The following is a 27536-nucleotide window of genomic DNA, read 5'->3' on the forward strand; positions in this document are numbered from 1 at the left end:
TATTCTGACCACTTGTGCTTGGTTGTACACTATATCAATAAAGTGTTTAGACTTGTAAAAACGCTGCTGTAATACATTGAGCCACTAAACATTGTTCTTATGATGTTGTTCAACAGGAGGAAAACGCGAATTACTTCCAAACACTTCAGATATAGTCTGTGTTAGTTAATGTAAGACTATTGATGAAATCCAGCATAACACTGTATGACAACGCTTCAGATGACTGATCTAGAGCCTACAGCTAATCAATCTGACAGATTCTGCAGTGCATTACAGCTCTAAATATAAATATAAACGATAAATGATCTTAAATAAAACAAATACATGTACAGAGATGGTATATAAGTATATAACTTTACTCACATGGGAAACGGAGGCCACGTGAATGGTTTGTGAACACAATTAAGTGCCCTCAGCATGCCATGCCATCTAATAATTGTAGTAAAAACAAGTCCAAAAGGCAGTTGACTGTGTAAAGCCACATAAAACAACACAGAAATACGATAAATATGCCGAGTTCAGTGACTAATCTGCAGGATTCAGGTGAGGTGACGTGACGGCGACCAACGAGACCTAGCTGTCACTCAAGTGGCCACGCCCTTAATTATGCAAACTTAATATAACTTAATATAAAGGAAACGGAAGAGTTATTAAAAAATTCACCCCCTCACAGTTGTCATGAAGGGTAATATTAGCTGTATTAACCAAAATCATTTTTTGTAGCAGGCTGTAAACACCTTTTTTTCTGCTGTAAAGTTGGCCATTCTAACAGTGGGCTCAATTGAAATTTGCTCTGTTTTGGAGCCAGGAGCGGCCACGACTAGCGGAATTTCAGATGAATTGCAGTTTTAGTTACTTCCGTATTGGCTTCCTGAGGGAAAGCGGGAGGTTGCCGCTTAAGTATGACCGACACTGAACTGTTTGATACACTTTTTTAGAGTTCCTTGGTCATAAACCACTGCATATCATTACACAGTCTGTGTTAAAGACTCAACCCTTCCTGTATAAATCACACACAGCATAAAAATAAAAAAAAATTCAGCAGATGTTTGTGGCTGACCGTGGTGTGATGTGTAACTCTGTACGGTATATTAACAATAACAATGGATTTGAAAGCAGATAATATTATGGCAGAATTTTAAAAGTGTGTATAATAGACTTTATACAGTGTGAATTGATTTTGAGGTTTGAGTTATTGCCGTCTATCACTGAATGTGTCCGGATTCTCAGGAATATGGAAAACAAAACTTAACTGTGCTGCTCATCATTCTCTCTTCGCATAGCCGTAAATATGGCTATTACACAATCATAATCCACTGTGATATAGCCTGGTTTGTTAGTTCGTTGCATTGTTTTGTTTTCTCAGTACAGTCGATCCACTCAATCGAGCAGAGACCATCTCATTCAGGCGAACTCAGGCTGATTGATTTGGCGCAGATGTGGAGCACGATTGCTGGATTCACTAATGCCAAACAAACCATGCTAATTAACGAGAAACGAGACAGACTACGAAATAAACTTCTATGTGTGAAAGCACCCTAAGATTGTATTTGCACGCAATTGACAGACAGTCGCAGCCAAACTTTTGTGACAGGGCAGCACTGGCCCTATCAGGCCAGTAACATTCTGTGCACTATGATTGTTTTGTGATACAATAGAGAAATTCAAATATGGAAAAGTGCAGACAAATTCTTACACTGCTTGTTAGTTGAGGCAGAAGGAACTTTTTCTGCATGCAAATCAAAAAGCATAAAAATAACCTAAAGCTACCTGACAACAATCACTTGCAACAGTGACAAGACAGAGCAGCTCCTCTAACTGGTGGCCTACAGCAGTTAGACAGCCCTCAGCCTACTTTCTATGAGCTGCATGACAGAAAGAATAATCTAGAGTGTTTAATACAGCTCCAGTAATCAAATATTACCTTTTCAGAGAATGTTTCTGAGTTTAATTATGAATTTGTACAGAGTTAGTTCCAGAAGGATTACAATATCTATAAGCCTTATATACTAGTCAATACACATTTGTATTAATGGCAGGAAAATTAAATGCATGAATGGTTACATAACATACTCAAAAAGAATGATAAAGACAAGTTAAAATTTTCACTACAATAAAAGGGAGGGTGACGTGTAATTTAATGAACTAATGAGTTTTCTTATTAGTTTTTTTCCTATTTCTTATCTTATATTTCTTTTTTTCATTGATGCAGATGTGTAATCTGTGATTAAAGCCTCCGCCTCTGTAAAGTGTGTTGCCTTTTTTTCTCACCGTGACTTTCTATGGTAATTCGGCGATCTACTGAAAATGCCTTCAGGTATGAATTCAGGTATGATTTAACTAACTCTTTTCAGCTGTTTTGGAACCGGCATACTCGCGGTAAGCAAGTTTTGGGTTAATCTACTGAGAGTTCAGGGTTTAGCAGATGGTAAGTTAACCCCGCTTTCTGGAATACCCCCCTGATAACGTTAAGACAGCTTGGCTTCGCCCTTTTAGTTTCTGATAGACATGCTTGCTTCCCGCCCTTCTTGATCAAATAAATAATCAAACATCACTAAAATAAACAAATATTAAACAATGTTGCAAATATAATTTAAATGATAAATCTTTGCAAACAAAACTAAAATAAAAAGATTCAATTAGATCGTCCAGAGCTCAGTAACCCACCTCTCCTATTAAAAGAAAAACTGAAAAGGCAAGAGACAAGACAGAAAATGATGATCGCCGCCGACACAGTAATTTTAAAGGAGCAGGTGGATCAAAAAAGGTAAGCATAGAACATAAACTCCTTAATGTGGTGTGAAATTCAGATGGAGGGCATGAAGTGATTCTTCTACATCTGAATCGACATCAGAACATGAAAATATTTCTGTTTTATGTTTATAATTGTATGTTGGCCAAAAATAAGAATTGACAAACAGCTTTTATAGACTTCCATAAAATAGTAAGAGTTTAATAAACTAACTGAAAAATGTTGCAATCCATTAATTTGTACAAGCTTTATTTGAACACGATAATTCGTTTGACAGCACCAATAAAGATTATATACAGGCCTAGCTATGTGTAGATTTTAGACATTTGTGAGCCACCAGATTTGTTTGCCAAGAAGATTTTTTTTTTTTTTAATTATCCAAGTCCAACAATTTCAAGCACTCTCTTGACTGTTTAGCCTTATTAAATCTAATAATTAAATACAACTTAGCGATATTTGTTTAAAAAATTAAATTTTATAAGCTGATTACATAATTTTGTGCTCAGTTTTGAATGATTCCATATTTTTGTTTCTCTGGCTGATTTTAAAGATATTTTACTAACAATTACAAAAGCTCTATTTATTTTCAGTTAGAGGTGGACGATATGACCTAAAATTAATATCACTGTATTTTTCATCTTTTGAACGGTGATGGTATAATATCACGATATAATATGCTTTTTTTTGGTACATTTTGAAAAGAGTAGCCTGTCCTGTCCCTTTAGTATGTGAATAAAGTTATATTTTTATATAACTTATAAAGTATAATATAACTTATAAAGTATATTTTTATAATATAATAAGTAAATCGTAGGTATCCTTATCATCATCATAGAGACATTGACGAGTATTATGCATTCTCAACATATTTATTTAGCAAAAAAGCTAAAGATCTTACTTAACAGTGCACAACAAAACAAAAAATAGCAGTGTAATACACAAGAACAGTGTAATAATGTGTACTTTTCACAAAAACTTACTTTCTCTTTATCTGAACTTTGATAAAAGTAGACATTCAAGTTCTTTGCCAGGAACACCAGCCTGTCAACATTTTTTGGCTTCAGTGATGCCCTGGAGCTTGTTACAATATTGCCCCCTGTGCTGAATGCACGCTCAGAGGGTGAGCTTGTGGCTGGGATGCATACAGACCCGACATTTCTTCACTATGTTTCACTAGTCATTTCATGGCCACTCCCCTTTTACCTACCACTGGCAAAGCTGATACGAATACGTTTTACTTTTTTATTTACAACAAGATATATAGTAAGGACAGGTATTTAGACAACAACTGAACGTTTGAAGAAAAGCAGTCCTTCAAGGAACATACAGTAATTGATTTATAACAGTATTGACAATATTAGAAAATCCATGTCATGGCGCAATGTCACACTGGTGATGACTATGACACCGTTGTACCGCCTTCCCCTATTATAAGTTATTTAAAACAACTAAAATGTCCAGATACACAACAAAGTGAAAACATAATTGTGCTGATACCATTTTTTCAGCCATGAGTTAGAATAACATTTTTTTATGTGTATTTAAATACATTTTAGCAAAATAAATATTTGTGTGTCGTGTACAGGGTTCATACACATTTTTACTACTAAATTTTCAGGACTTTTCCAGAACATTCAAGTACATTTTCATGACGTAATGTTTCATGTAATGTCTACATACATGCATACATGGTAAATAATAGGGATGCCACGATTCTTAATATATTGAACCGTTCGGTACGACATCCACGGTTTAATACACGCTTGTGAATTGCGTTTTTTTCGGTTTTGCATTTAAATAATTTATGTGCGTTTTATATCTCCCCGAATTGACTGTGTGTGTGCCTGTAAGTCCATGAGCTGATATGAGGAAACTCCTCCCCGCGAGTAAATATCCAATCGCTATGCTCTAAAGTTAAGGGGCGATTGACCATCATTCCACACTTTAACATGGTGAGCGGCGGTGAAGTGAGGCTGAGGCAACAGTACAAGGAAGCGCCGGCAAAGTGAGGCAACAGTACGAGAAAGCCCCGGCGTCTTTCAAATCTGCGGTGTGAGGACATTTCAGTTTTGCCGGTAAGTATAATGCCAATAAAAGAAAAAACGATTAACAAAAAATAACTGTGTGCAAGCATTGTTTTACACGTATAACCATGACTGCACATCTGCAGCGCATCACCCAGCAATATCACCGTCTGAAGGCAGGATAGCAGAGATAAAGTCGAAATAGCAGCAATCCCTCGCTGCAAACATACCCAACTGGTTCCGAGACACATAAAATAACAAAGGCAGTGCGGTTGTTTATTGCTAAAGATTTGCAGCTGCTTTCTGTGATTAGTGAAGTGGGCTTTTGTCATCTTATAAAAGCACTCGATCTGCGTTACAGACTACAGTCTCGCATTTTTTTCAGCACCGAGATAATTAGGATGGTTTAATTATGTTTACTGAAGTACAAATATGTTATTTGATATGGTCAATTCATCTTTATTAACTTCACATGTATGTTTCTATGTAAACTATGTATGTATCTATGTAAAATTGATTTTGATAATGCTTACAAAGCATTAACTATGTGAAAGCAAGTTTTTGGCCAAGGACAGAATAGATGTAAGGACAACTAACCTATATTCAAGTCAGGGCTGAACAATATGTTTCAGCATCAATATCGCAATGAGTGCATGCGCAATAGTTACATCACAAGATATGCAATGCTGGGATTGTAGTTTAATATAGTGTTTAATCATAATGGAGAAAAAGTGTATCATCTGCATGCATTTTTAAAGAGATGACCTACCATTTTTATAACACCCTTCACTTGTTTCAAACATTTGAGTTTTCTTTTTTTTAAATGAACACAAAAAGAATATATTTTAATAACTCCTATAGTATTGAAATAAGAGAAGTGTGAGTAAGTAGTGAGTAAATTTTAACCCTATAAAGCTGCACGTATCATATTTGATACACGAGTTTCTAAGACCTATATAATATCAACCTGATCAATACTTTGTTTAAAAACCTGTTGTATATGATGTCATACTTGTATTCTCCCCCCTTGTGGATTTTCAAGACACTGCAGGCCGTGGAAGGGCTTTTTTTTTTACTTTTCAAAATGGCTACTTTCATTGAAATACTCGGATGCTTTTAGGCTAAAGATCTGCTGATTTCAAGTTGTTATAGTAAGAATAAAATTTATATTGTTACTAGTTTTATTAAATAATGGTTTTCTTCATTGAAACATAGCATAATTACTTAATAAATAATTTATTTTGTTGCAAATAAATTGTGTTAAAAACCATGCATCAATTTGATACAACAGGTATAAAAGGAGCTTTATTTCCGAACAATGATGTCACATTTTTGTAATGTAATCAATATAATGCCTACTACAATGCGAACACACTGTTTTTGGATGATTAAATTAATATAAATAGTGACTGAAATACCATTTTAAAATACATTGTGGGTATTTTTACAATAACTTATAATCGATAAACTATATTGATCAATTTATGTGTATTTTTAGATGTCAAAATAATAGAGGACGATGATAGAAAAATTAAAGTGTCTTGAAAATGTCATCAGCATAATAGTCTATGGCAATTAAAGTGACAGAGAGAAGTTAGGGGAAGATGAGGATGCATGGCCATGCATGATGATGGTCATTCAGACAGCAGTGATGAGGAAGAATATCAAGAAGAAAGTTTAGTCTAGACAAGCACAGAAGTAAAGGTCCCAACTACACAAACACAGAACACAGTCAGAAAGCAGTCAGCAACTGGCAAGGCAAAAATGAAAGAATACAGATGAAGAAAAATACAATATCATGGTACATTTGTTGAGTTCATTGCATCTGCTGAGGACTCATACCAACTGCTTTCTGACTGTGTCCTGCGTTTGTATTGTTGGGACCTCATCTACTTGTCTGGACTAAACTTTTTTCTTAATAGTCTTCCTCATCACAGATATTTTTTAAAACTAATTTCCATAACTTTTCCAAAACTTTGTGGGTTTTTCTGCTTTTACAAAACTTTGCAAGGTCTGGAAAACGCCATGTCAACATTCCATGACTTTTCCAGTTTGTCCATGAGCGTATGAACCCTGTCTGTGGTTGATTAGCGCCATCCTCAGACTAAATCACGCAAAGACAGACAAACAATTATTAATGAAAATATGTTGGTGTACTCAATGGTATTGAAAGCAAACCAAAACACAAACAAGCCTAACATCTAAATATTTCGCTTTCTGTTTGGATGTAGCAGACATTCTCCATGTACAGGTTGATCTTAAATGAAGACTTACTTCATCGCAGTCACACGAGTGGATGGATGCGTTTGCAGGTTTGTATCAGCTGATTCAGATTGTGAGTAAATAAAGCCAACAGCGTTATTCATATTGTACATAATGTATCTCGTTCCAAACGCCTGTTAAAACACAATTCATCTATTTGGCTAAGTTACATCTCGCATTTCACCTTTTTAATGTTACAAACTGAAGAGCGGCAGTAAACTAGTACTCACGCTTCCCGTCTGTTAACGGTAATCCCCGCCTTCTTTGATCTGATTGGTCGTTCAGTTATTTTGAAATTTCGAGCGCGTTACATCATTGCGTTGTACAAGAACTTTTTTATAACTCCCTATAAAGCTCTCTAAATATTATGAACATGCTCGATTGGCATGGAAATTATGTTTCGTTCACAATTTCTCCCCGCATAAAGTGAAGTTATGGAACAACGAAAGCATCTTAGTAAATAATAAATTGATTTTTTATAAGAATTTACATGAAAAAGATATTAATTATCTTTTTGATTTACTTGATCAACAGAACTTCTATTCATAATGTGATTTATGGTTAAATATAATTTTCCTGAAATGCCACCTGTCATTCGAAATGATTGTTTAAAAAGAATTAAAGTTTTTAATTGAAGACAAATGCATTTACGACCTAAAATGTAGTAATAAAAATATTTAAAAAACTTGTTTCAGTCAAAGAAAATTAAAATTTCTTTGGAATTCTCTAATAGATCAAATTAATTGGAAAAAAGCTTGGCTTTTAAATACATTTACATTTAAAAGTGTTACACAAAATCTACCCCATGAGTGTATCTAATGAGATTGTATCTAATTCAAATTCAGATTGTGTCTTCTGAACTCAAGCATTAAATCAACTGCATGCCTGTAGCCAGGGGGGGGGGGGGGTTCGAACCACCCCCTTTGGCCAAAAAGTCCAGAATTTGTCCTTTTAATTATTTTATGTAATTTAAAATTATATAATATACTTATTATATAATTAATATATTATATCTATATTTAATATATATTGTAATAAAGTGTAATTTGAAATAACTATGGCCAGTAATTTGGATCTCATAGAGCCTCAAAGCCACAATGATGTGACGCAAGTCACGTGACATAACCCCGCTAATCCCGTCTTGTCTGTTTTTGAGGCTGTTTAGTCACTTCGGGTGGTTCGAAAGACCCACCCCTCACTGACAAAGGTCCAGAATTTGTTCTATATATGAGCTCATTTGTCCTATTTTTCGTCCTATTTTGACTGCTATGCCATCATAAATAATGAAAATAATCCATCGTATAAGGCTTTTTTTTTTAAACTAAAGAGGCAAAAAAAATCTGAATTACTATTATTATGTTTTAATTATTGTTTTTTATTGAAATTTTATTTATAAATTGTGACTGAGGACAGTTGAATGTGCTGGCCAGTTTGTTTTTTGTCTAATAAATGATAGTAGACTACAGTTTTTTACTTTAAAACTTTAACAAATTGCTATTTTTTCCTAATGATTTGTATATGCATATCTAAAATCCTTTGGCATTCAAATTTGCTTTGAACTTGAAAGAGAGAAAAAATCTGATTTGACCTGTCAGAGTGAGCACATTGCTTCTGAATGGCATTTCTTTTTTATTTCAGTCTTCACTTTAACCTATTAAAAAGAAAAGTTTCATTATAAATACAATTATTATTATTATTAGAAATGGAATTATGTTTTGTTTATCGCATATAGTTAACTATTTAAGTGATGTAGGTAAATAGTGCCTTTTAATCCAGCTACCACTGCAAGTGCAGGAAGCCTTATAATTGATAGTTCCCCTTCGGATGGGAACTTCAATGCTATCAGTGGATTTATTTATTAATCCACGAAATGGGGATTTCGTTTCAGAAAACCAATTGTCTGAAAGAGTATATATCGGGTCAATGAAATGCCAAATGAGTTGGCAGCGTAAGCTTGCGCACCTGGAACTTATTGCCAATTAGCTCCGCATATAAGGACAGGGAAAGCAAGGAAACGCCATCCTTTTCACTTCAGAGACCATTACAGCCTTCTGAGAGAGACGATGAGGGTTCCTCCTGCTGTGATCCAGCGATTTCGAGCGAACGAGAGCATTCTCCTGGTCCAGAGTGTGTACACGCAGCAGCAGACGGTCGAGCTGGGTTTCTCCCTTGCCTGGCGTTCTTTGGGTCCAGTCCTCCAGAGCAGTGCGTATAAAGTTGCAACTTCACAAAGAGGATACACAGTCGTGCAGCACGTCCTTTTCAGGATGGCGCTCCAACTGTGCATTTCTGGATGCGGTGGTTTCCCCGGATGATGGGCATGGGCACTGCGTTGCATGTTTGGGGGTCCAGCAATACGCTGCTCGCTGACAGTTCATGTCGTCATTGCGATGCCATGACTGTTGCGCAGTTAAGATCGCGGCTAGCCTTTGCAAAAGAGCAAACCACCCCAACTGTCCCCTGCACTGCAGCGGGCATTCGGGCAGATCGGAGGGTTTCAGCGAGAGATAATCCGTCACCCACGGGCCCGCGGACCTCCCGCTCGTCCAAGCGCTCCATCCAAGCTTCGGGCGGGGGAAGCGATCCGTCTAACCAGATGGTAGCCCTTACGCTCAATGACACTGGAGACCAGACATCCACTGCGGCATTGGAGGGTGGGCTTTCATTGTCCGATGATAATCCAGACCCGCTCGCCCCCTCCTGGCAGGTGAGCGCTGTCAAGACGGATCCTGAAACAGACATGTTAGCCGTGCTTTCCCGGGCTACTTCGGCCGTGGGTTGGAGATGGTTTATCCCCCAGCTCTGCAGCCGGACCGACTAGATGGGTGCTACGTAGAGGACCAGAGGGGTGAGGCCTTCGAAGCCTCTCGTCCCCTTCTTCCCGGCGGTGCACAGTAGGCTCACGCAGTCTTGGAGGGCACTTTTTTCTGCCCGTGCTGCTTGTCCCTCCGCCCTCACCACTCTTGACGGTGGAGCGGCCAGAGGGTATGTGGCGATTCCTCAGGTTGAGCGTGCGATTGCGGTCAATCTTTGTCCACGTGGCGCCTCTTCTTGGCGGGGTCCGCCTCGTCTCCCGTTCAAAGCCTGTAAGTTATCTGCCTCCCTCGGAGCTAGAGCTTACATGTCTGCGGGCCAGGCTGCTTCCGTCTAGCACGTGATGGCCACCTACCAGCGCTACCAACCACAGGCGCTGACCTAGCTGCACAAGGGTGGGTCCAACCCAGGCTTGTGAGCTTCACACCGCATCTGACTATGCTCTTCGGACCACTATGTCCGCTGCATGTGAGTTGGGGAGGACAATGTCCACATTAGTGGTCCAGGAGCGCCACCCCTGGCTAAACTTGGCTGATATGCGCGAAGTCGACAAAGTCCGCTTTCTTCTTCAAAGTTTGCTCTTTTGCGTCACCCTCGCGCTTCCCGGCTCAGCACACCCACTCCGCGCTGCCCCACTGCTGGTACATCAGCGATTGTAGCGATGAGTCCATAAGCAAGATCTCTGCCTGCCTGGTTAGCGCGGCCAGCCCTTCGCAGTGGCTCATACGCACAATCAGACTCGGCTATGCGATTCAGTTCGCAAAACGGCCCCCCAAGTTCACGGGTGTGTATTCACCAGGGTCAGTCCCCTGTCTGCCCCTGTCTTGTGAGAGGAGATTGCTGTCCTCCTGGCGAAGGATGCAATCGAGCCGGTCCCTCCAGCCGAGATGGAGAGCGGGTTTTACCACCTGCACTTCATCGTGCCCAAAAAGAGCGGTGGGTCACGGCCAATCCTAGATCTGCGCGCTTTGAACCACTGTCTGCACAAGCTGCCGTTCAGTATGCTCACGCAGAAGCGCATCCTCCGGTTGCTCCATATGAGACCACTCCAGCACTGGCTTCACGATCGAGTCCCCAGATGGCATGGCACATGAGCGCACACTGTCACTGTTACTGCGCTGTGTTGCCGCGCCCTAAGCCCTTAGAATGACCCCTCGTTCCTACAGGCCGGAGTGCCTCTAGGACAGGCATCCAGTCATGTTGTTGTTTCAACAGATGCTTCCAGCACAGGCTGGGGGGCTGTGCGTTGCGGGCATGCAGCTGCGGGCCTGTGGAAAGGAACCCAGTTGCATTAGCATATCTATCGCTTGGAGCTGTTGGCAGTGTTCCTCGCTCTCCACCGTTTTTTTCCGGTGCTGGAGCAGCAACACGTGCTGGTCAGGACGAACAGCATGGCGGCGGTGGCGTATATCAACCGCATGGAGGGTATTCGCTCTCGCCGCATGTCTCAGCTCGCCCGCTGTCTGCTCCTCCGGAGTCATCCTCGGCTGAAATCGCTGCGCGCCATTCACATTCCAGGCAAGCACAACCGTGCAGCCGATGTGCTCTCACGGCAGCCTTACGTTCCGGAGAATGGAGACTCCACCCTAAGTCTGTTTGGGGAAGCCCAGATCGATCTGTTTGCTTCCCCCGAGAACGCTCATTGCCAGTTGTTTTTTTCCGTGACCGAGGGCTCTCTCTGCACAGATGCACTGGCCCACAGCTGGCCTCGGGGCATGCGCAAATATGCGTTTACCCCAGTAAGCCTGCTCACGCAGTTACTGTGCAAGGTCAGGGAGGATGAGAAACAGGTTGCTGGTTGCGCCCCTCTGGCCCAACCAGACCTGGATGTCAGAGCTCTCCCTCCTCGCATGGCCCTCCCTGGCAGATCCCTTTGAGAGAGCGCCTACTCTCTCAGGGACAGGGCACCATCTGGCACCCTCGCCCCGATCTTTGGAACCTCCTCGTGTGGTCCTTAGACGCAAGGAAGACTTTAGGTAACCTATCGATTGCGGTGGTTAATACCGTCACTTGGGCTAGAGCCCCCTCCTCGAGCGCGCCTATGCCCTGAAGTGGAGTCTGTTCACTGAATGGTGCGTCTCTCGCAGAGAAGACCCCGAAATTTGCCAGATCAGCGTTGTGCTTTCTTTACTCCAAGAGAAGCTGGGGAGCAGGCTGTCCCCCTCCACACTCAAGGTTATGTGGCTGTCATCTCTGCTCTCATGACGCGGTGGCTGGCAGCACCGTGGGAAGGCAAAACCTCATCATCCGGTTGCTTAGAAGTGCTAGGCGAATTAATCCACCCCGCCCCCCTTTCATGCCCTCTTAGGATCTCGCCCTCGTTCTCACGACCCTGCATCAGATCCCTTCGATCCTCGACTCAGTATCTTTAGGATTTCTGTCCCTAAAGACAGCTCTGCTGGTCGCGTTGATATCGATTTAGAGGGTCGGGGACCTGGAGGCATTTTTCGGTCAGTGACTCATGCCTGTAATTCGGGCTGGCATACTCTCACGTTCCTGAGACCCCGCCCGGGATATGTGCCCAAGGTTCCTACCACATCGTTTTAATACCAGGTAGTGAGCCTGCAAGCACTGCCCCCAGCCAGGCAGACCCAGCCCCTTTCATACTTTTCCAGTTCGCGCTTTGCGTATTTATCTGGACCGCACTCAGAGATCATCTATGCAGCTCTTCCTCTGCTATAGTGGTCGGCAGCAGGGAAGTGCCGTATCGAAACAGAGGTTGGCCCACTGGATAGTGGATGCCATCTCCCTCGCTTAGAGCCAGGGCGAGCCGTGTCCCCCGAGAGCGTGCACACTCCACTCGGAGCATCGCATCCTCTTGGGCCTGCACGCGGCGCCTCTCTAACAGACATCTGTAGAGCTGCGGGCTGGGCGACACCTAATACATTTGCAAGGTTTTACTATCTGCGAGTGGAGCCGGTTTCCTCAAGGGTATGAGGTAACCCTTTGGTGATTGAGGAAACAACTCGTTTAAGGTGTTGAAACACGCTCGCTGCGCCATTCTCCCTAACATGGAGATACATACGCTTTTTCATCTTTCAGTAAAGTTCCCCGTTAGGTGAGCCCTGCAGATTCCTCCGAGGCCCCCAGCACTGACTCAGCGGAGGAGTCACTCGCTGGCCCATTATGTTGTAGGTCTGCCCGCTGGTCAGCCTACGTTTTTGGTATACTGTAGGTGCCCGCTATGCGTGATCCTCACTAGGCGATCCCATATGCTTATTCAGCCACGGTGCAGTCCCCCCTCACGAGCGGACCCGTGTCTTCCCTCTCTGCTAACCATCTTTTAATATGCACACTCCCCCTTCTCAGGGCTAGTCCATATATTTTGCCATCATATCTCCCCATTGGGTGCAGTTGGCCTCCGCAGCGTCCTCCCTATCGGGACTGCACGCTTTCCCAACGTACTGTCGTATTTTCCTAGAATTATCTAGACGCTTGCGACTCCCAAAAAATATATCTAAATCTGTAAAACTTCTTTGAAGTGGGATAAGTAAGGGCCAGGGATCACGTTGGAAGACCGTAGCCCCTTTCACACATACAGACCTTTCCGGAAAATTGCCGGCAATTTTCCGGAAAGGTTGTATGTGTGAACAGGCCCTTTTTGAAAATACCGGTAAATTCGTTCTGGCTATTTTCCGGAAAGAGAAGTTGTAACATTACCGGTAATTTGCCGGAATGCTGCGCTGTGTGAATGCAGAAGGTAGATTGCCGTAATAAGCGCGTGCACGTCTAGAACGTGCTGACGTAAGACGTCTGCTTTAGCCAATCACAACAGTCAGACGCATTTACGTCCTCGCGGTTTATGAGAATAAAAGCCTTTGAATATTTTTCCAGACACATTTAGCTGCTAGAAGTTAGTCAGATCACGTTTATATGTTCTTCTTAATGCCAACTGTGTAAATAATCATCGATGAGATGCTTATGATAAGCCGTTGTTTGTTTACCTTCAAGCTTTCGTATGCCTGTGAAACAGCCTGTGAGCGCCTGCACACGCAGATATTATGAACATCTCGACATGCGAATGTGATCCTGCGAAAGTTGTTCACAATATTGATCATCCACAGAGTTTGTAATTTAGTCAAATGTTTACAAATACAAGCGCAGCCGTTTAAAGCTCATTTGTGGCGAATGATGTCAGAATTTACCGGTATTTTGGAATGGATGTGTGAACGCTCTTTTCCGGAAAATTTCCGTAATGTCCTCGCCTGTGTGAACAGCGCTTTTTTGAATATACCGGTAAATTCGTTCCGGAAATTTTCCAGATATTTACCGGTATCACTGTGTGAAAGGGGCTCGTGCCTCTCTTTGATGCAGGAGCGATCGCGCTATGCCTGTCTATTCTCTCATCAGAGGCAAAAGTAAGGTGCAGTCATTATGGCGTTTTCCAGACATTTCCCCCATTCGTGGATTAAAATCCACTAATAGCATTGAAGTTCCTCATCCGAAGGCTCTGGTTACTAAAGTAACCCTCGTTCCCCAAGAAGGGGAAAGGAAATGCTATATAGCATTGCCATAATGATTGTTCCTTAGCTGTAAGTGTCAGTCTCTTCAGCTTAAAAGGATGGCGTTTCCTTGCTTTTCCTGTGCTTGTATGTGGAGCTAATTGGCAATAAGCTCCAGGTGCACAAGCTTACGCTGCCAACTCATTTAGCATTTCATTGGCCCGTTATATACTCTTTCAGATGATTGGCTTTCTAAAACGAAATCCCCCATTCGTCGATTAAAATCCACTAACAGCATTTCCGTTCCCCGAGGAGGGTTACTTTAGTAACCAGAGCATTCTCTTTCATACATTAACATGACAGAGACCCTAAGGGTTCTCTAAATGCAAATGATCAAAGTTCTCTTACACTTGCAAATTTGAGTAAAAAAAAAAAAAACACGGTAAATGCAGATTGAACCTTCTCATTCTGAAAAGTCATTTTTCGCTTGGAATTATAAGGTTCCATCTGCCAGATCATTCATTGAAGCATTATTTTTCAACAAATACAATCAAAAATTATATAAATTGGTGTTGTAACAATATGCTAATGCTTGAGAAAGTAAAATTTTGGTTTCAATAACATTTATTTCATGTTTTAGGTTGAATATTTATTCTTGTTCAAATTGAGCTTACAAGGCTGGGCTAAATATTTTTTTCCAGTGCAGATGTTAATTTTATCTAATATGTTAATATTTATGACATTTTATGCTTTATATGAGTTATTGAACCGTATTTATTGAATTATATGCCCTATGAATTAAATTAAAGTAAATTTAAATTAAATTAAATTTAAAGTATTTGCCCTTCAAGGCTAAATAATAAATTTAAAGACTTTAAAAGAAACAGACGATGACCAAATGTGTTTCACTGACTATATGTAAACAAATAAATATATTTCACATTTAATATATACGTTTTTTAATATTCATCTCTTTTTCAACAATATAATTTTCATATAATAGAATTTGATCTCAATGTCGGTGACGCTGTGCCTCAGTGGGTAGCACGATCTCCTTACAGCAAAAAAAAAAAACGCTGGTTCGAGCCTCAGCTCGGTCAGTTGGCATTTCTGTGTGGAGTTGAAATGTACTCTCCGTTTTGCTGTGGGTTTCCTCTGGGTACTCCGGTTTCCCCCACAAGTCCAAAGACATGCGGTACAGATGAATTGGGTAAGCTAAAATTGGCCATAGTGTATGTGTGTGATTGAGTGTGTATGGGTGTTTTCCAGTGATGGGTTGCAGCTGGAAGGGCATCCGCTGCTAAAATATATGCTGTATAAGTTAGCAGTTCATTCCGCTGTGGTGACCCCAGATTAGTAAAGAGACTAAGCTAAAAAGAAAATGGATGAATCTCAATGTCAAGAAATGCTTCTAAATCATTACCTTTTCACACGCCTCAATTTTGTGTGTTGCGGCATTATTTAGCCGACTCTGATTTTGTGTGATTTTTGTCTTCCTGATGTTTCCTGCTGGCAATGGAGCAGTCCGGTGAAATGACAAAAAAAACTGATCCTGATTGGTCCTTGTGTGTGCATTAAAAATGCTGATTGGTCACAGATAGAACCGTATAGAGCCAAGCTAGAGTTCAACTTTGTAGATACACCTTTTTTGTTTTTTAAATTAAAAGTCTTAAAATGTAAAACAACTTATAAAAACACATCACATAATGTAAATAAGTTGTCTTAATAAGAATATGTAAATCACTCAATTTTGACAAAAATGTCAGATAGAACCTTATAATTCTAAGGTGACGATATATATATATATATATATATATATATATATATATATATATATATATATATATATATATATATATATATATATATATATATATATTGTGTGCGTGTGTTTATCTAAATATGAACTTGTATGTCATATATGAATTTTTTTATATTTTCATATATTGCCATATTTCATATTTCTATGTTCTAATATTGTTTATTGAAGCAACACAATTAAACAAAACTACACAGGGTTCATTGTAAATACAATGTTTTTTAATACATGTTTGATAAAACTTTAACAATTCTTACATGAAGTAAATCACATGGATCTGTTACTGATTACAAAATTACAGAAACTATGAAGCTAAATCACCATTCAGTAACAGACATTAAAAAATATTATGTGTAAAAGACAAAGCTGAGTATAGATTTCCTCTTTTTAAAATCATTTTTAAAAAGACTAGATTAAAATGGATCAGAGGAATGAGAGCACTGACAGAACCTAATCAAAGGTGAATCAACTGATACTCTGCTTGTAAACTCAGAGGCGAGCCAAGAGCAATTTGTCTTGACATTACAGATCTGTTTCTTGAATGTTCATGATCAAATCAGTGTAAGTGATGCCTTTGCATTGGCCCTTGGTTTCGTACTGTAACACACTGCCATTCTTGCAAGTGATCTTCACTGTGCCAGTGTACGGCAGGTCAAAATCAGCTCTGCCAATGGTGACGTCAACAGTCGCCTTCATCTGCGGTGGGACGTCTACAGGGGTAGCCAGAACTTCAATTCCCTCTTCAATCTTTTCCACAACGGAGGTGTTTTCAGCTCCAACACTGATACTGAATCCCGTAGGAACTACTTTAACAACTGGAACCCCAGCCTTCACCTCCACACAGAATGTTGATGTTAAGCTGTTGCTCTTAGACCATGCAGATTTTTTGATCACTTTCTTTGAGGCGTCAATTATGTGCTGTTGATTAGCAGATGTTTTGTTCTCATAAAAGATGGACTTGATCTCTTCCACGGCCACCTTTGGGATCAGCTGGTTGATGGTGGGATAGTTGACATTGGTAAGAACTGCTGACTGAACGGCATTGAGAAACTTGAACCCCATGCAGTCGATGTCTGAACCACATCTTCCCTCAATACCCATACAAAATCCAGAGCCGACATCAATGGGATATTCTTGTTTTAAAACATTTGTCATCTTTGCAAAAAAATGTCCACCCATGTTGGTCTTGAATTTGATGGCTCCAAGACGTGTTCCTTCTCCATTATCCCAGAGGGACAGTGAGGTGAAACACTCTCCAGGTGAAAACACATACTCTTGATGTGATCCAGATGGTACTCCGAAGGTTGTATCTCTACCATCTGAAAGCCAAGCCCTGACAGCCTTGATCTGCCATCCTCCCACCCAAACCCAGATCTTCTCTAAACTGGCACCATTTTTTTCATCAATAAATAAAAATGGACCACCTCCTTTACCACCAATTATCACTACTGATGTTGGTTGGGCCATCTCTGAGGAAATTGGGTCTGTCAATAACATAAAAATAAGTATCAGAATGATCATCAGAACACTCAATAAGAATAAACAAAAATTTTAATCCAAGTTCCACAGTAACTTGGATTACTTTATTTGCTCACCAAAGATTTCACAATTTATACTATATAGTAGTGTTGTAATATCCCCATGCAAAGTTTCAAGCTGTTAGTTGAATGACATTTTAGATGCCTATTACAGGAATTATACTCACATAATCGACTGTAGTCTGATGAACAGCTTCTTAAGAGCAGCTCGTCTGGTAAAAGTCAATGAAGTAAAGGATGTTTGATCAAGCTGCTGCTTAAATAGAGCTGGAAAACAGACACGGACACACATGTGAGATCTGCACAAAAAATGTGTTGACTTCCTGACGGGAGATTGATTGATGTCCACTCCGAAATTCTTGTTCTGATGAAAATATGAGGAAAGCAACAACAACTACAACAATAAAGCTTTCATAAGATGTTGTAAAATGAGATTTAAAACAAACTTAAAGCGATCCACCTTGTTTTTCAGGTAAAAACAGTGCAGTCATTGTAACTTGGGCCCTGCTTACATGAGGTATTCAAAAGATCTGTACTCACTAAATGTGTGGTTTCAAACCTTTATGAGTTTCTTTATTCTGTTGAACACTAAATTTATTCCACTTAAAGAGGGTGAATAAATTATGGCAGAGACTGCAGAGTCACACCAAGATTCTTGACCTTATTTTTTGTTGTTTTTACCTTTAGACCAAGGTACGCATTTACCTTGAGAACCTCATCTCTGTTCCCAAACGCAATGACTTTCAACAGTTTTCTCTTTGTTTAACTGAGGAAAGTTTTGGCACATCCAACTGTTAATTTCATCAATGCACTGGCAGAGGGTGTCAATTGGGCTGTAGTCATAACGTTACGCAGAGTCAGTTTTTTTTTTTTTTGCACATTATTTTGACAATACATAAGGCTCTCCCAGTTTTTCTGATGCACACAAATAGTCTCTTTTCTGGCTTAGCTACATGCTTTTTAATATTAAGCTATTTTCTTTGAACTATAAATGTATATTTTCCTGCCATGGGTTTTTTAATTAACAATCCCTTGCCTGAACTTGCCGTGAGAGACGGATTATTGAAAGCACATGAGCAGCAAGGAAAAATCATATGCTCATACACAATCTTTAAAATAATTACATTTTTAAAAATTAGCAAATATATAACTTAGATTTGTGATACAATTACACAGAAGCAATCATTAAATCCTTATTTTCCTCAGAGCGAAACAAATCATCCACCCGTATAGTTGAGTAGTGGAGATACAAACAAAAATATAATTTGTATATATTTTCTTGAAAAAAAAAAAAATTGCTAATCAGGCAGTACGTCGTTTGCTATATTTTTTTACTTTATTTTTATATATCTTTTGTTGATCAGTTATCAATAGACAAGAATAATGAATAACATTTGAGGTCATGCGCTTCAAAACAAGTCCGCTATAAACACCTTAATATTTTAGAAGTTTGTTCAATCAATAGCCAAATTGATCTTATTCATCTGTGACCCACCCATAAGTAAGCTATAAATATGCATGCAGCCTATTTTTGATTACCTGAGGGGTGCATTAACAGCAGCACTCACTGATGTAATTGAGAAATTGTGTGCTCCTTTTGCACAGTGTCATCCACGCGACAGAACTCATCGTGATGAGATGGGGGGGAAATTAAACATGCTAGACTTGCTGTTGTAACAGGTATGAAAATTATAATTCGCTTTAAGTATAGAATTACACAAAATATGTATTTTATCTAATGTGTTAGTAAGTGTACCTGAGATGTTTGTTAGTGTGCATCTTTTCCTTTAAATTTCTAAGGGAGCTCACGCTGTTTAATTTCCTGTTATGCACCCGCCTCTTCCCTTTCTGCACTGACTGCGCATGGGAGAGGTGGGTGTCTGCTAAGCTCCAATTAATCTTTAATCACCTTTACTTTGTAAATAACTTTTAAAGCCAGTTTTCATGTTTAAATAATATTTATAGCAAAAGATTCAAAGTAAATCGGCACACTGCCACTTTAGCTCTCAAAAAAAATGTTAATGTCAATATCACAACATTTCGACCGACATGGTCTTCATCCTGATGTGGGCAGGGGAGTAGTCTGGTTTATGGGCCCTATGCAAAGTATGTGGGCCTTTTTGCCATTATTCATGATCCATGTTATTTATCACTTGTTAATTTAAAATATTTACCAACTGCTGTCAAATCACTGTTTTAAAATCTGCCGACAGTATTACAAAGATGAATCAACAACCAACAGAATTAAAAAGATGAATTTCATTCTTTGATGATTTGCATTAATTTAAACACAGCACATATTTTTTGTCTAAATAGTGTAATGGTTAATATTTTATCATATAACACAACACATTTATATCTTTAGCAGAGGGAATTCTAGGATTTATGTTTTCAGAGGGTTTCGTTTTTAGTTTGCTGAACAAATAGCTACATTGTTTGATGGCTGAGTGGAACACCCATGCTCTCCAGTTCCTCGCCGCTGAAACACTTGTAGACTATTCAGCATCGTCTGTATAAAAAGCAAAAGCAAAATAATTATCCGTTTGTGTGCACACTGTGCCTACACTGTAAAAAGCGATTAGTTGACTTTTACTTTTAAAAAGTGACTAAGCCCATTGTCTAAAATCATTATGTAAATTAACTGTGCATAATTCTAAAAAGAATAAGTTAAGTGAACTCAACAGTTCTAAGTTCAAACAAAATTACTCACATTTTTAAAACTAAAATCGACTTAAATTTACTCGTTCTTTTCAAGTAATCACTTTTTACAGTGTATATGAAAGGGTTAATGTTTGTGGATTTATGAAGCTTGTTAAAATATCAATATGATCAGATTAAGAGCATGCGGATATACACACACTACCACAATAATAATAATATTTCAGGACCTTTGAGGGCAGCCAGCCCGGGAAGCAGGGGAGGACTTGCCATCTGGAGCACTGGGACTTTTCTCGGTGGCCTGACCAATGACTGTAAAAAATATGGACGACGCGACAGCCCCTTTTCCCATTGAACGCCTTGAGGGCAAAATGCCTGCTTGACAGGCACAAACTGTCGCAAAAGACTGCTGAAATTGGAGCCTTGACATGCGCAGAAGGACTGTCTGATGGAGCCAGAGGAGGAGTCGCGAAAATGAGCGGAGTCGAGCTTCCAACCAAACGCTTTATTTAAAATCAACCACGCCTCCCGAACTTCTCAGCATGCGTTTGCTGTCATATCAACACAAATGGATGTAATAACGTTAACAAATATGAGGGTTTTATATATTCAATCGCGCCAGCTCCGGACCGCAGCGCATAACCTACTTAGGGCGTCGCGAGCTGATTCCGGCTCGCATGCGGCAGCGCCGGCTCGCTTGGCCGCCGCATCTGGCTCGATTGACTCGGGCTGGAATCGGGCAGTGAGTCCAGGCATCCGGAGTAGGTCCAGCAGAGGTAGTCAGTCTGAGCTCTGTGGGGTAAGTCTCCGGCAGGCGAGAATCTAGCCGAACTGGTCCGAGTGTATTTTGCCATCTGGGTGACTAGGCGTGTATCAGCAAACTAATAAAGCCCGAAAAAAGCCCTGACCTTAGCGAATAAACAGTGTTCCTCCAGGATCATGTATGTCAGAAACTGTAGTTTACTGTTGAACTCATGTTGTCATGGTAAAATAACACAGAAATCAAATAATAACACTTCAGTCTCCTGCCGAAGCTCAGACGCGCTGCTTTGAGAAACTGTCAATCACAGCTGTCAATCACGATGACACGCCCAGCATTAAATTACTGCTAAAAACAAACTGTTTACAAAAATGAAGATCTGCACCTATTTCAGCACAATAACCAGTGCCTTAATCGACCAGAACCATCTTTCGGGTCATTTTATTGCAAGTGTAATAATTTTTTTATTTGGGCTCAAGTCTCCTTCATTAACACGGAGGAGGCGGGCTTTATGACTTGTACTGCAGCCAGCCCCCAGGGGGTGATCTAACGGCCGAGACCTTCACTCAAACGCAGGCTTGCGGCACACTTGGGCCTGACAGTCAATCTGGCCTGCCGCCGTGCCGTCGATCACCTCACTTTGACATGCCATAGGCTGCTTGCAGCTTGATTGACACCTCAAACTACGAATCAGGCGATCTCGATCGCCATAAGGTCCAATCATTTCAGCGACTTACTGCCTGATTAGCTATTTGCATAGAACTTATACCAGCTTCAAACTTCACGTCATTAATGCAAAAACTGGGAACGTAAACTGAAAGGAGGAGCAGAGAGGGAGCGCATGAAAAGAAGAAAAGTCCTGGCCATAGAAGCAGAAAAATGCAGTAAAATCCCAACTAGGTTTGCGACCAAGTGAGCAGGTTAGTCAGAATACAGCACATTTACAGTTCAAGTCAGAATTACTAGCACCCCCTGTTTTTTCCCCCTAATTTCTGTTGAACGGAAAGATTTGTTTAACACATTTCTAAACATAATAGTTTTAATAACTAATTTCTAATAACTGATTTATTTCATCTTTGCCATGATGACAGTAAATAATATTTGACTAGATATTTTACACTTCTATACAATTAAAGTAATATTTAAAGGCTTAACTAGGTTAATTAGGTGAACTAGGCTAGTTAGGGTAATTAGGCAAGTTAATGATGGTTTGTTCTACTATCGAAAAATATAGCTTAAAGGGGCTAATAATTTTGACCTTAAAATGGCTTTTAAAAAATTTAAAACTGCTTTTATTCTAGTTGAAATAAAAGAAATTCTCCAGAAGAAGAAATAGTATGAGACATACTGTGAAAATTTCCCGGCTCTGTTAAACATAATTGGTCAAATATTTAAAAAAGAAAAAAAAATTCAAAGGGGGCTAATAATTCTGACTTCAACTGTATATTATCATTTGGCAGGCGGGCGTTTTCATCTAAATTGACTTACAGTAGATACAAATAAATAAAAAATACAATTAGCGAATGAGCAACAATGTCTCGTTTAGTCTAATGCAGCAGGCTACTACAGCATGTGTTTTATATAGGCATAGTCTATAAATTAAATAAAAAAATAATAGGTAAAATAAAAGTAAATAGAATTGCTGCATCATGTCTGAGTGGGTCAAGGTTTTTATATAACAAGCAAACCAAAAATCTAATATATGGAATAGAAGTAAAAATAGTGTGTGTGCAGAAAGTTTTTAGCCAATTGAGATTTTGAGGATTCGTTAATTTATTCATTAATAATTTTTCTGGTAGTCTACATGGTGTACAGTTATAATAGAGTACAATGTGAGCAGTCAGACAGTAGTGTAGTGGTGACAATAGCAGCAGAGGTGGCCTGAGATTGAAAAAATTTCCTGGCCTGAATTTTTGTCCCAGTCCGCCCCTGCTGGGTTCTATGCGCTCAGTCATCCTCTTCCCCCATCTTACTGCACACTGATTCAAGCATTTGCCATTGTTTCTTTTTATATTTAGTTTCATCATGCAAAGAGGATATATTTTTATCATTTGTTAGAGCTGTCTCAAGGAGTACTTAATTTCATTTCTTCGTACTCCAGAGGTTTTCAAAATTGTTAAAAAGTTAAACAAGTCATGAATAAATTAAAGGACATGGATTCCAAAATTGTGTATATACAAGAAACTCGCCTATTAGAAAAGGATATTGTATGAATGGGTTTTAACCACAGCGGTTTGAACTGTAGTTCTGCCGAGTGACTAAAAAGTTATCAGCATGATGGTAAAAACTGATCATTTCTAGTCAAACCATTCTTCTGCAATCTCATACCAAAAACAAAAATAAGAGCAGTATTAATAGCTATGAATGTGGGAGAGCGTTGATATTATGTGATTATATCGTAATGCAATATGGAGCTATTAAGTGTTGATGTTAAATCAAAAGTAATTCACAAATACTTGATAATGAGATGATTTAATGACAATAATTCTCTGGTTACAACTGAATTAAGCACAAAATACTGTATAAAATGCTAAAAAATGAAATGCTAAAAAATATGATATTAATTGTACCCAGCTTAAATGTAAAATTAAAGTTACCAGAGGTAGATGGAAAGGCACAGGGGGAGGGAGAGAGAGACAGAGCAAGTAGGCCTGTTACATGCCTGGGGGTGTTGCTCTGTTGTTCCCTCCTCCCCTCTCTGTTTCTATTTGCTGTCTCCTATACTTCTAAAGTCTAGGTGTTCCGATTGGTTGGCAGAGTTCTCCCGAGTGGACCAATCAGAAGAGGATGGGTGTTATTTAAACACTCCAGTGATGACTCAGCCCAGATGAGGGAGGGATTTATGTTGCTTGTTGCTGCTGTGTTTTTGTTACTTTTGGTACCTATCTTGTGCTCTGGTTCGCTTTAAAGAGTTTTTGTGATTTAAAAATATCTAGAGGGAAGTGAAGTGAAGTGAAGGGAAGTATGTCACGTGACTTACATTTTACACACACGTAGCAGATTTTTTTGTTATTCCACTAGGTTAGAGGCGGGTGCTACCATATGTATGTTTGTTCTAGTCAGTGCAGTTGAGTAAGGGGCGTGTGACGCTGAAGATGTTTTTTTCTTATTTACATATTTCTCTTTAGTTATTTAGAGGTGTGGGAGGGATTAGTTAGCGGGTGTTTAATTTGTCATTTTCTTTGATTTGGCACCGCTTATTCTCCTTCCCTCCATCAGGTATTTTTTGTTTACTTTTTGCATTTATTGTATATTGTAAATATACTTTGGGTGATTTAAATATTCACTTCTTTATCTTTATTGTAATAAATCGAACCAGTTTTTTTGCCACGTCGTTGTCTGTGTTGATTTATAGCAGCTAACATCTCAGAGGAATTCTTAAAATATTGGGTTGTCATAGTTATGTTAAGCCTTTTTTCATCCTCCGAGCCACACAGGGCGTAACAAGGCCTCAAAGAGGCTGAGGAGATAGACTCTCTGATAGAGGAGCAGAGCAGGAGAGCGCAGACCAGGGAAAGACAGGCCAGAAAAAGAGGCAGAGCCTGAGTTTACCACCTATTTTGTATCTTTCTTGACCATGTGACTAAAGCCCAAATACTGAGACATTAAAACTGACCAATCAACATGTGACCACATTGTAAAACCCCCAAAATCCACATACCAGGCCCTGATCTTATCAGTTAGTGCTTTTGGAGCCAGTATGGACCTTCTCGAGTCAAAAATGCATGTTTTGCAATATAAACAAATGCATATGATCATTTAGCCTCTAACAATTCAAAGATACATCTGCCTTAGTTCAACATTTTAAGAGATTGTCTTTCATTCAAATGCATTAATTTCTCTTTGTCTCTACGAAATTGTACATCTAGCAGGATTTGCCCAAGGCGAGCACATGACCATGTAAAGGATTAATTCAAAAGTGTCTCGTGAGGCAGTTCACACTGAAAATCCTGTAAAGCCCCATTGTGGGTAATTGAATCATTGACTAAATTAGCTGAAGGGTACCAGAACATCTGCGGCCAAATTATTCATGCAGCTATTCAAGTCAACTGGCGCTCTGTTATCGTGATGGTATAAGCCCTCAAGCCAGTTCAATGACTGAGACAATTTGGCGCTTGCCCAAAATTTCAAATTTAACTCGTGTTGACAACTGCAATATTCATAGCATTGAGTTCCAACATACACACACACACACACACATATATATATAATATATATAATATATAATATAATATATATATATATATATATATATATATATAATTTTAACTTACTGCAATTAAAATAATATATTAGTTCAGACGCTTTTACTCATTTGTTACACAACACCATTTAAACACACAGTTCATTTTAAATGCAGTTATTTTATTAATGCTAGTAAATGTTTTATTGAACGTTTACTTACATAAAGTAAATGAAATAATCTGGTACTGACTACAAAATTACAGAATCTATGAAGCTATATAATCTTTTTTAAAACAGAAAAGTTTATCTGAAAGACAGTGCTGAGTATATATTTTCTCTTTTTTAAATGATTAAGGAAAGACTTATTCAAAGTGGGTCAGAGAAATGAGAGCACAGACAAAACATAATCATAGGTAAATGAGCTGAATCATTGCTGGTGAACTCAGAAGCCAGCCAAAAACAATCCATCTTGACATTACAGAGCTTTTTCTACTGTATTCACTTTGATATCAGTGTAAGCGACTCCTTTGTACTGGCCCTTGGTTTCGTACTGTAACTCACTGCCATTCTTGCAAGTGATCTTCACTGTGCCAGTGTACGGCAGGTCAAAACTGGCTCTGCCAATGGTGATGTGAACATCCACCTTCTTCTTTGGTGAGACTTTAACAGTGGTGGTCAGAGTTTCATTTCTCTCATCTGACTGCTCCAGACTATAGGTGCTTTCATTTCCAAAAGTGACACTGAATCCTGTAGAAACTTCAGCAATTTTTGGAATCCCAGCCTTCACCTCCATACTGAATGTTGATGAAAAGCTCTTAGTCATAGACCATGAAGATGTTTTGATCACTTTCTTTGAGGTTTCAACTTTTTGCTCTTGCTTAACAGATGTTTTGTTCTCAAAACTGACCGACTTGATCTCCTCTGTGGCCACTTTTGGGATCAGCTGGTTGATGGTGGGATAGTTGACATTGGTGAGAACTGCTGACTGAACTGCATTGAGAAACATGAACCCCATGCAGTCGATGTCTGAACCTGATCTTCCCTTAATGCCAAGACAATAACCAGAGCCGACATCCATGGGATATTCTGTTTTTAAACCCCAACTTGTCATCTTTGCAAACAATTCTCCACCCTTGGTTGTCTTGAATCTGATGGCTCCAAGACGAGTTCCTGCTCCGTTCCCCCAGAGGGACAGTGAGGTGAAACACTCTCCAGGTGAAAACACATATTCTTGATAAGATCCAGATGGTACTCCAAAGATTTGCTCTCTACCATCTGAAAGCCAAGCCTTGACAGCCTTGATCTGCCATTCTCCCACCCAAACCCAGATCTTCTCTAAACTGGCACCATTATTTTCACTAGTAAATGAAAATGAACAACCTCCCTGACCACCAATTATCTCTAGTGTTGTTGAGGAAACCATCTTTGATAAAATTAGATCTGAAAAATGACATCACAAAATTAGTATTAGAATTATCATCAGGTACATTATAATATGTTTCATTTTTATGCATTTACGAAGATAGTACATATAAGAAGATTCAAAGAGCAATGAACCATGATATGATTAGACAGGAGGTTTTAAATACAAAAAAAAAAAAAAAACTTTATTCCCCAAAATAAAGACAAGAAAGTGCAGAGCAGACCTCAGAGCAATCTGAAGTCTCACCTCGACAATTCTGAAGTGTCTCGTGTTGTGTGTACAGTTTATACAGTTTCTGGTGTTCTCGTGATTTTGCTCCGCATACATTTGCTCTGCATACCGAATTGTCCGCGTCAACATTATGGTGCATTGAAGAAACGATTCATTTTGACCCCCCTGCTATATTATATAATTTTGTAAAACCTCATACCTGCAACGTTTTAAGCTGTTAGTTATTCAGTTGAAGTATATTTTAGATGTATATCACAGGAATTATACTTACATAACTGACTGTAGTCTGATCCACCTCTTCTCAAGAGCAGCTCATCAAAAAGCTTGAAAAGTGAAAGATGTTTGATTGAACTGCTGCTTAAATAGATCTGGAAAACACACCCCGAAACCATGAGTCAGAGATCTGCACACAAATAAAAGAATGGCTGATTTCTTGACAGGAATTCATAACCACATTTTGAGAAAAATTCTGCAGAAAATTATGAGGAAGGCGAGAATAGAAATTTTATTAGACAAACTCTCATATCTCTGCTTTAGTGATTGATGGGCTGATCTGATCTGACAGATTACAACAGAATTCTAAAGAAACAAGAGTGGAATGCAACCCGGGGCACTGAAATATAATTGG

The 27536-nt window shown here is 39.4% G+C and overlaps 2 protein-coding genes across 2 annotated transcripts; both read right to left on the bottom strand.

The window, feature by feature from the left end:
• Nucleotides 1–16612: 16612 nt before the first annotated feature.
• On the bottom strand, nucleotides 16613–17939 carry jac11 (jacalin 11). Its single transcript, NM_001130647.1, is given in 2 exon segments — nucleotides 16613–17597; nucleotides 17819–17939. A coding segment is annotated over 1 exon segment (945 nt). The 5' UTR covers nucleotides 17581–17597; nucleotides 17819–17939; the 3' UTR covers nucleotides 16613–16635.
• A 7474-nt stretch (nucleotides 17940–25413) lies between these two features.
• On the bottom strand, nucleotides 25414–27236 carry jac1 (jacalin 1). The gene is made up of 2 exons (XM_087260548.1): nucleotides 27180–27236; nucleotides 25414–26694 (listed from the first exon to the last, which is right to left on the bottom strand). The coding sequence occupies exon 2, from the start codon at nucleotides 26675–26677 to the stop codon at nucleotides 25730–25732; it is 948 nt and encodes a 315-aa protein (XP_087116674.1). The 5' UTR covers nucleotides 26678–26694; nucleotides 27180–27236; the 3' UTR covers nucleotides 25414–25729.
• Between the last annotated feature and the right edge of the window lie 300 nt (nucleotides 27237–27536).

This window comes from Danio rerio, chromosome 7, assembly GCF_052040795.2.
Source record: "Danio rerio strain M-AB ecotype USA chromosome 7, GRCz13ab, whole genome shotgun sequence".
In the NCBI taxonomy this organism is placed as follows: Eukaryota; Metazoa; Chordata; class Actinopteri; order Cypriniformes; family Danionidae; genus Danio; species Danio rerio.

Bases quoted from the DNA above. Each gene is read 5' to 3' on its own strand.
- jac1 (XM_087260548.1), bottom strand. From the start codon at position 26,677: ATGGTTTCCTCAACAACACTAGAGATAATTGGTGGTCAGGGAGGTTGT.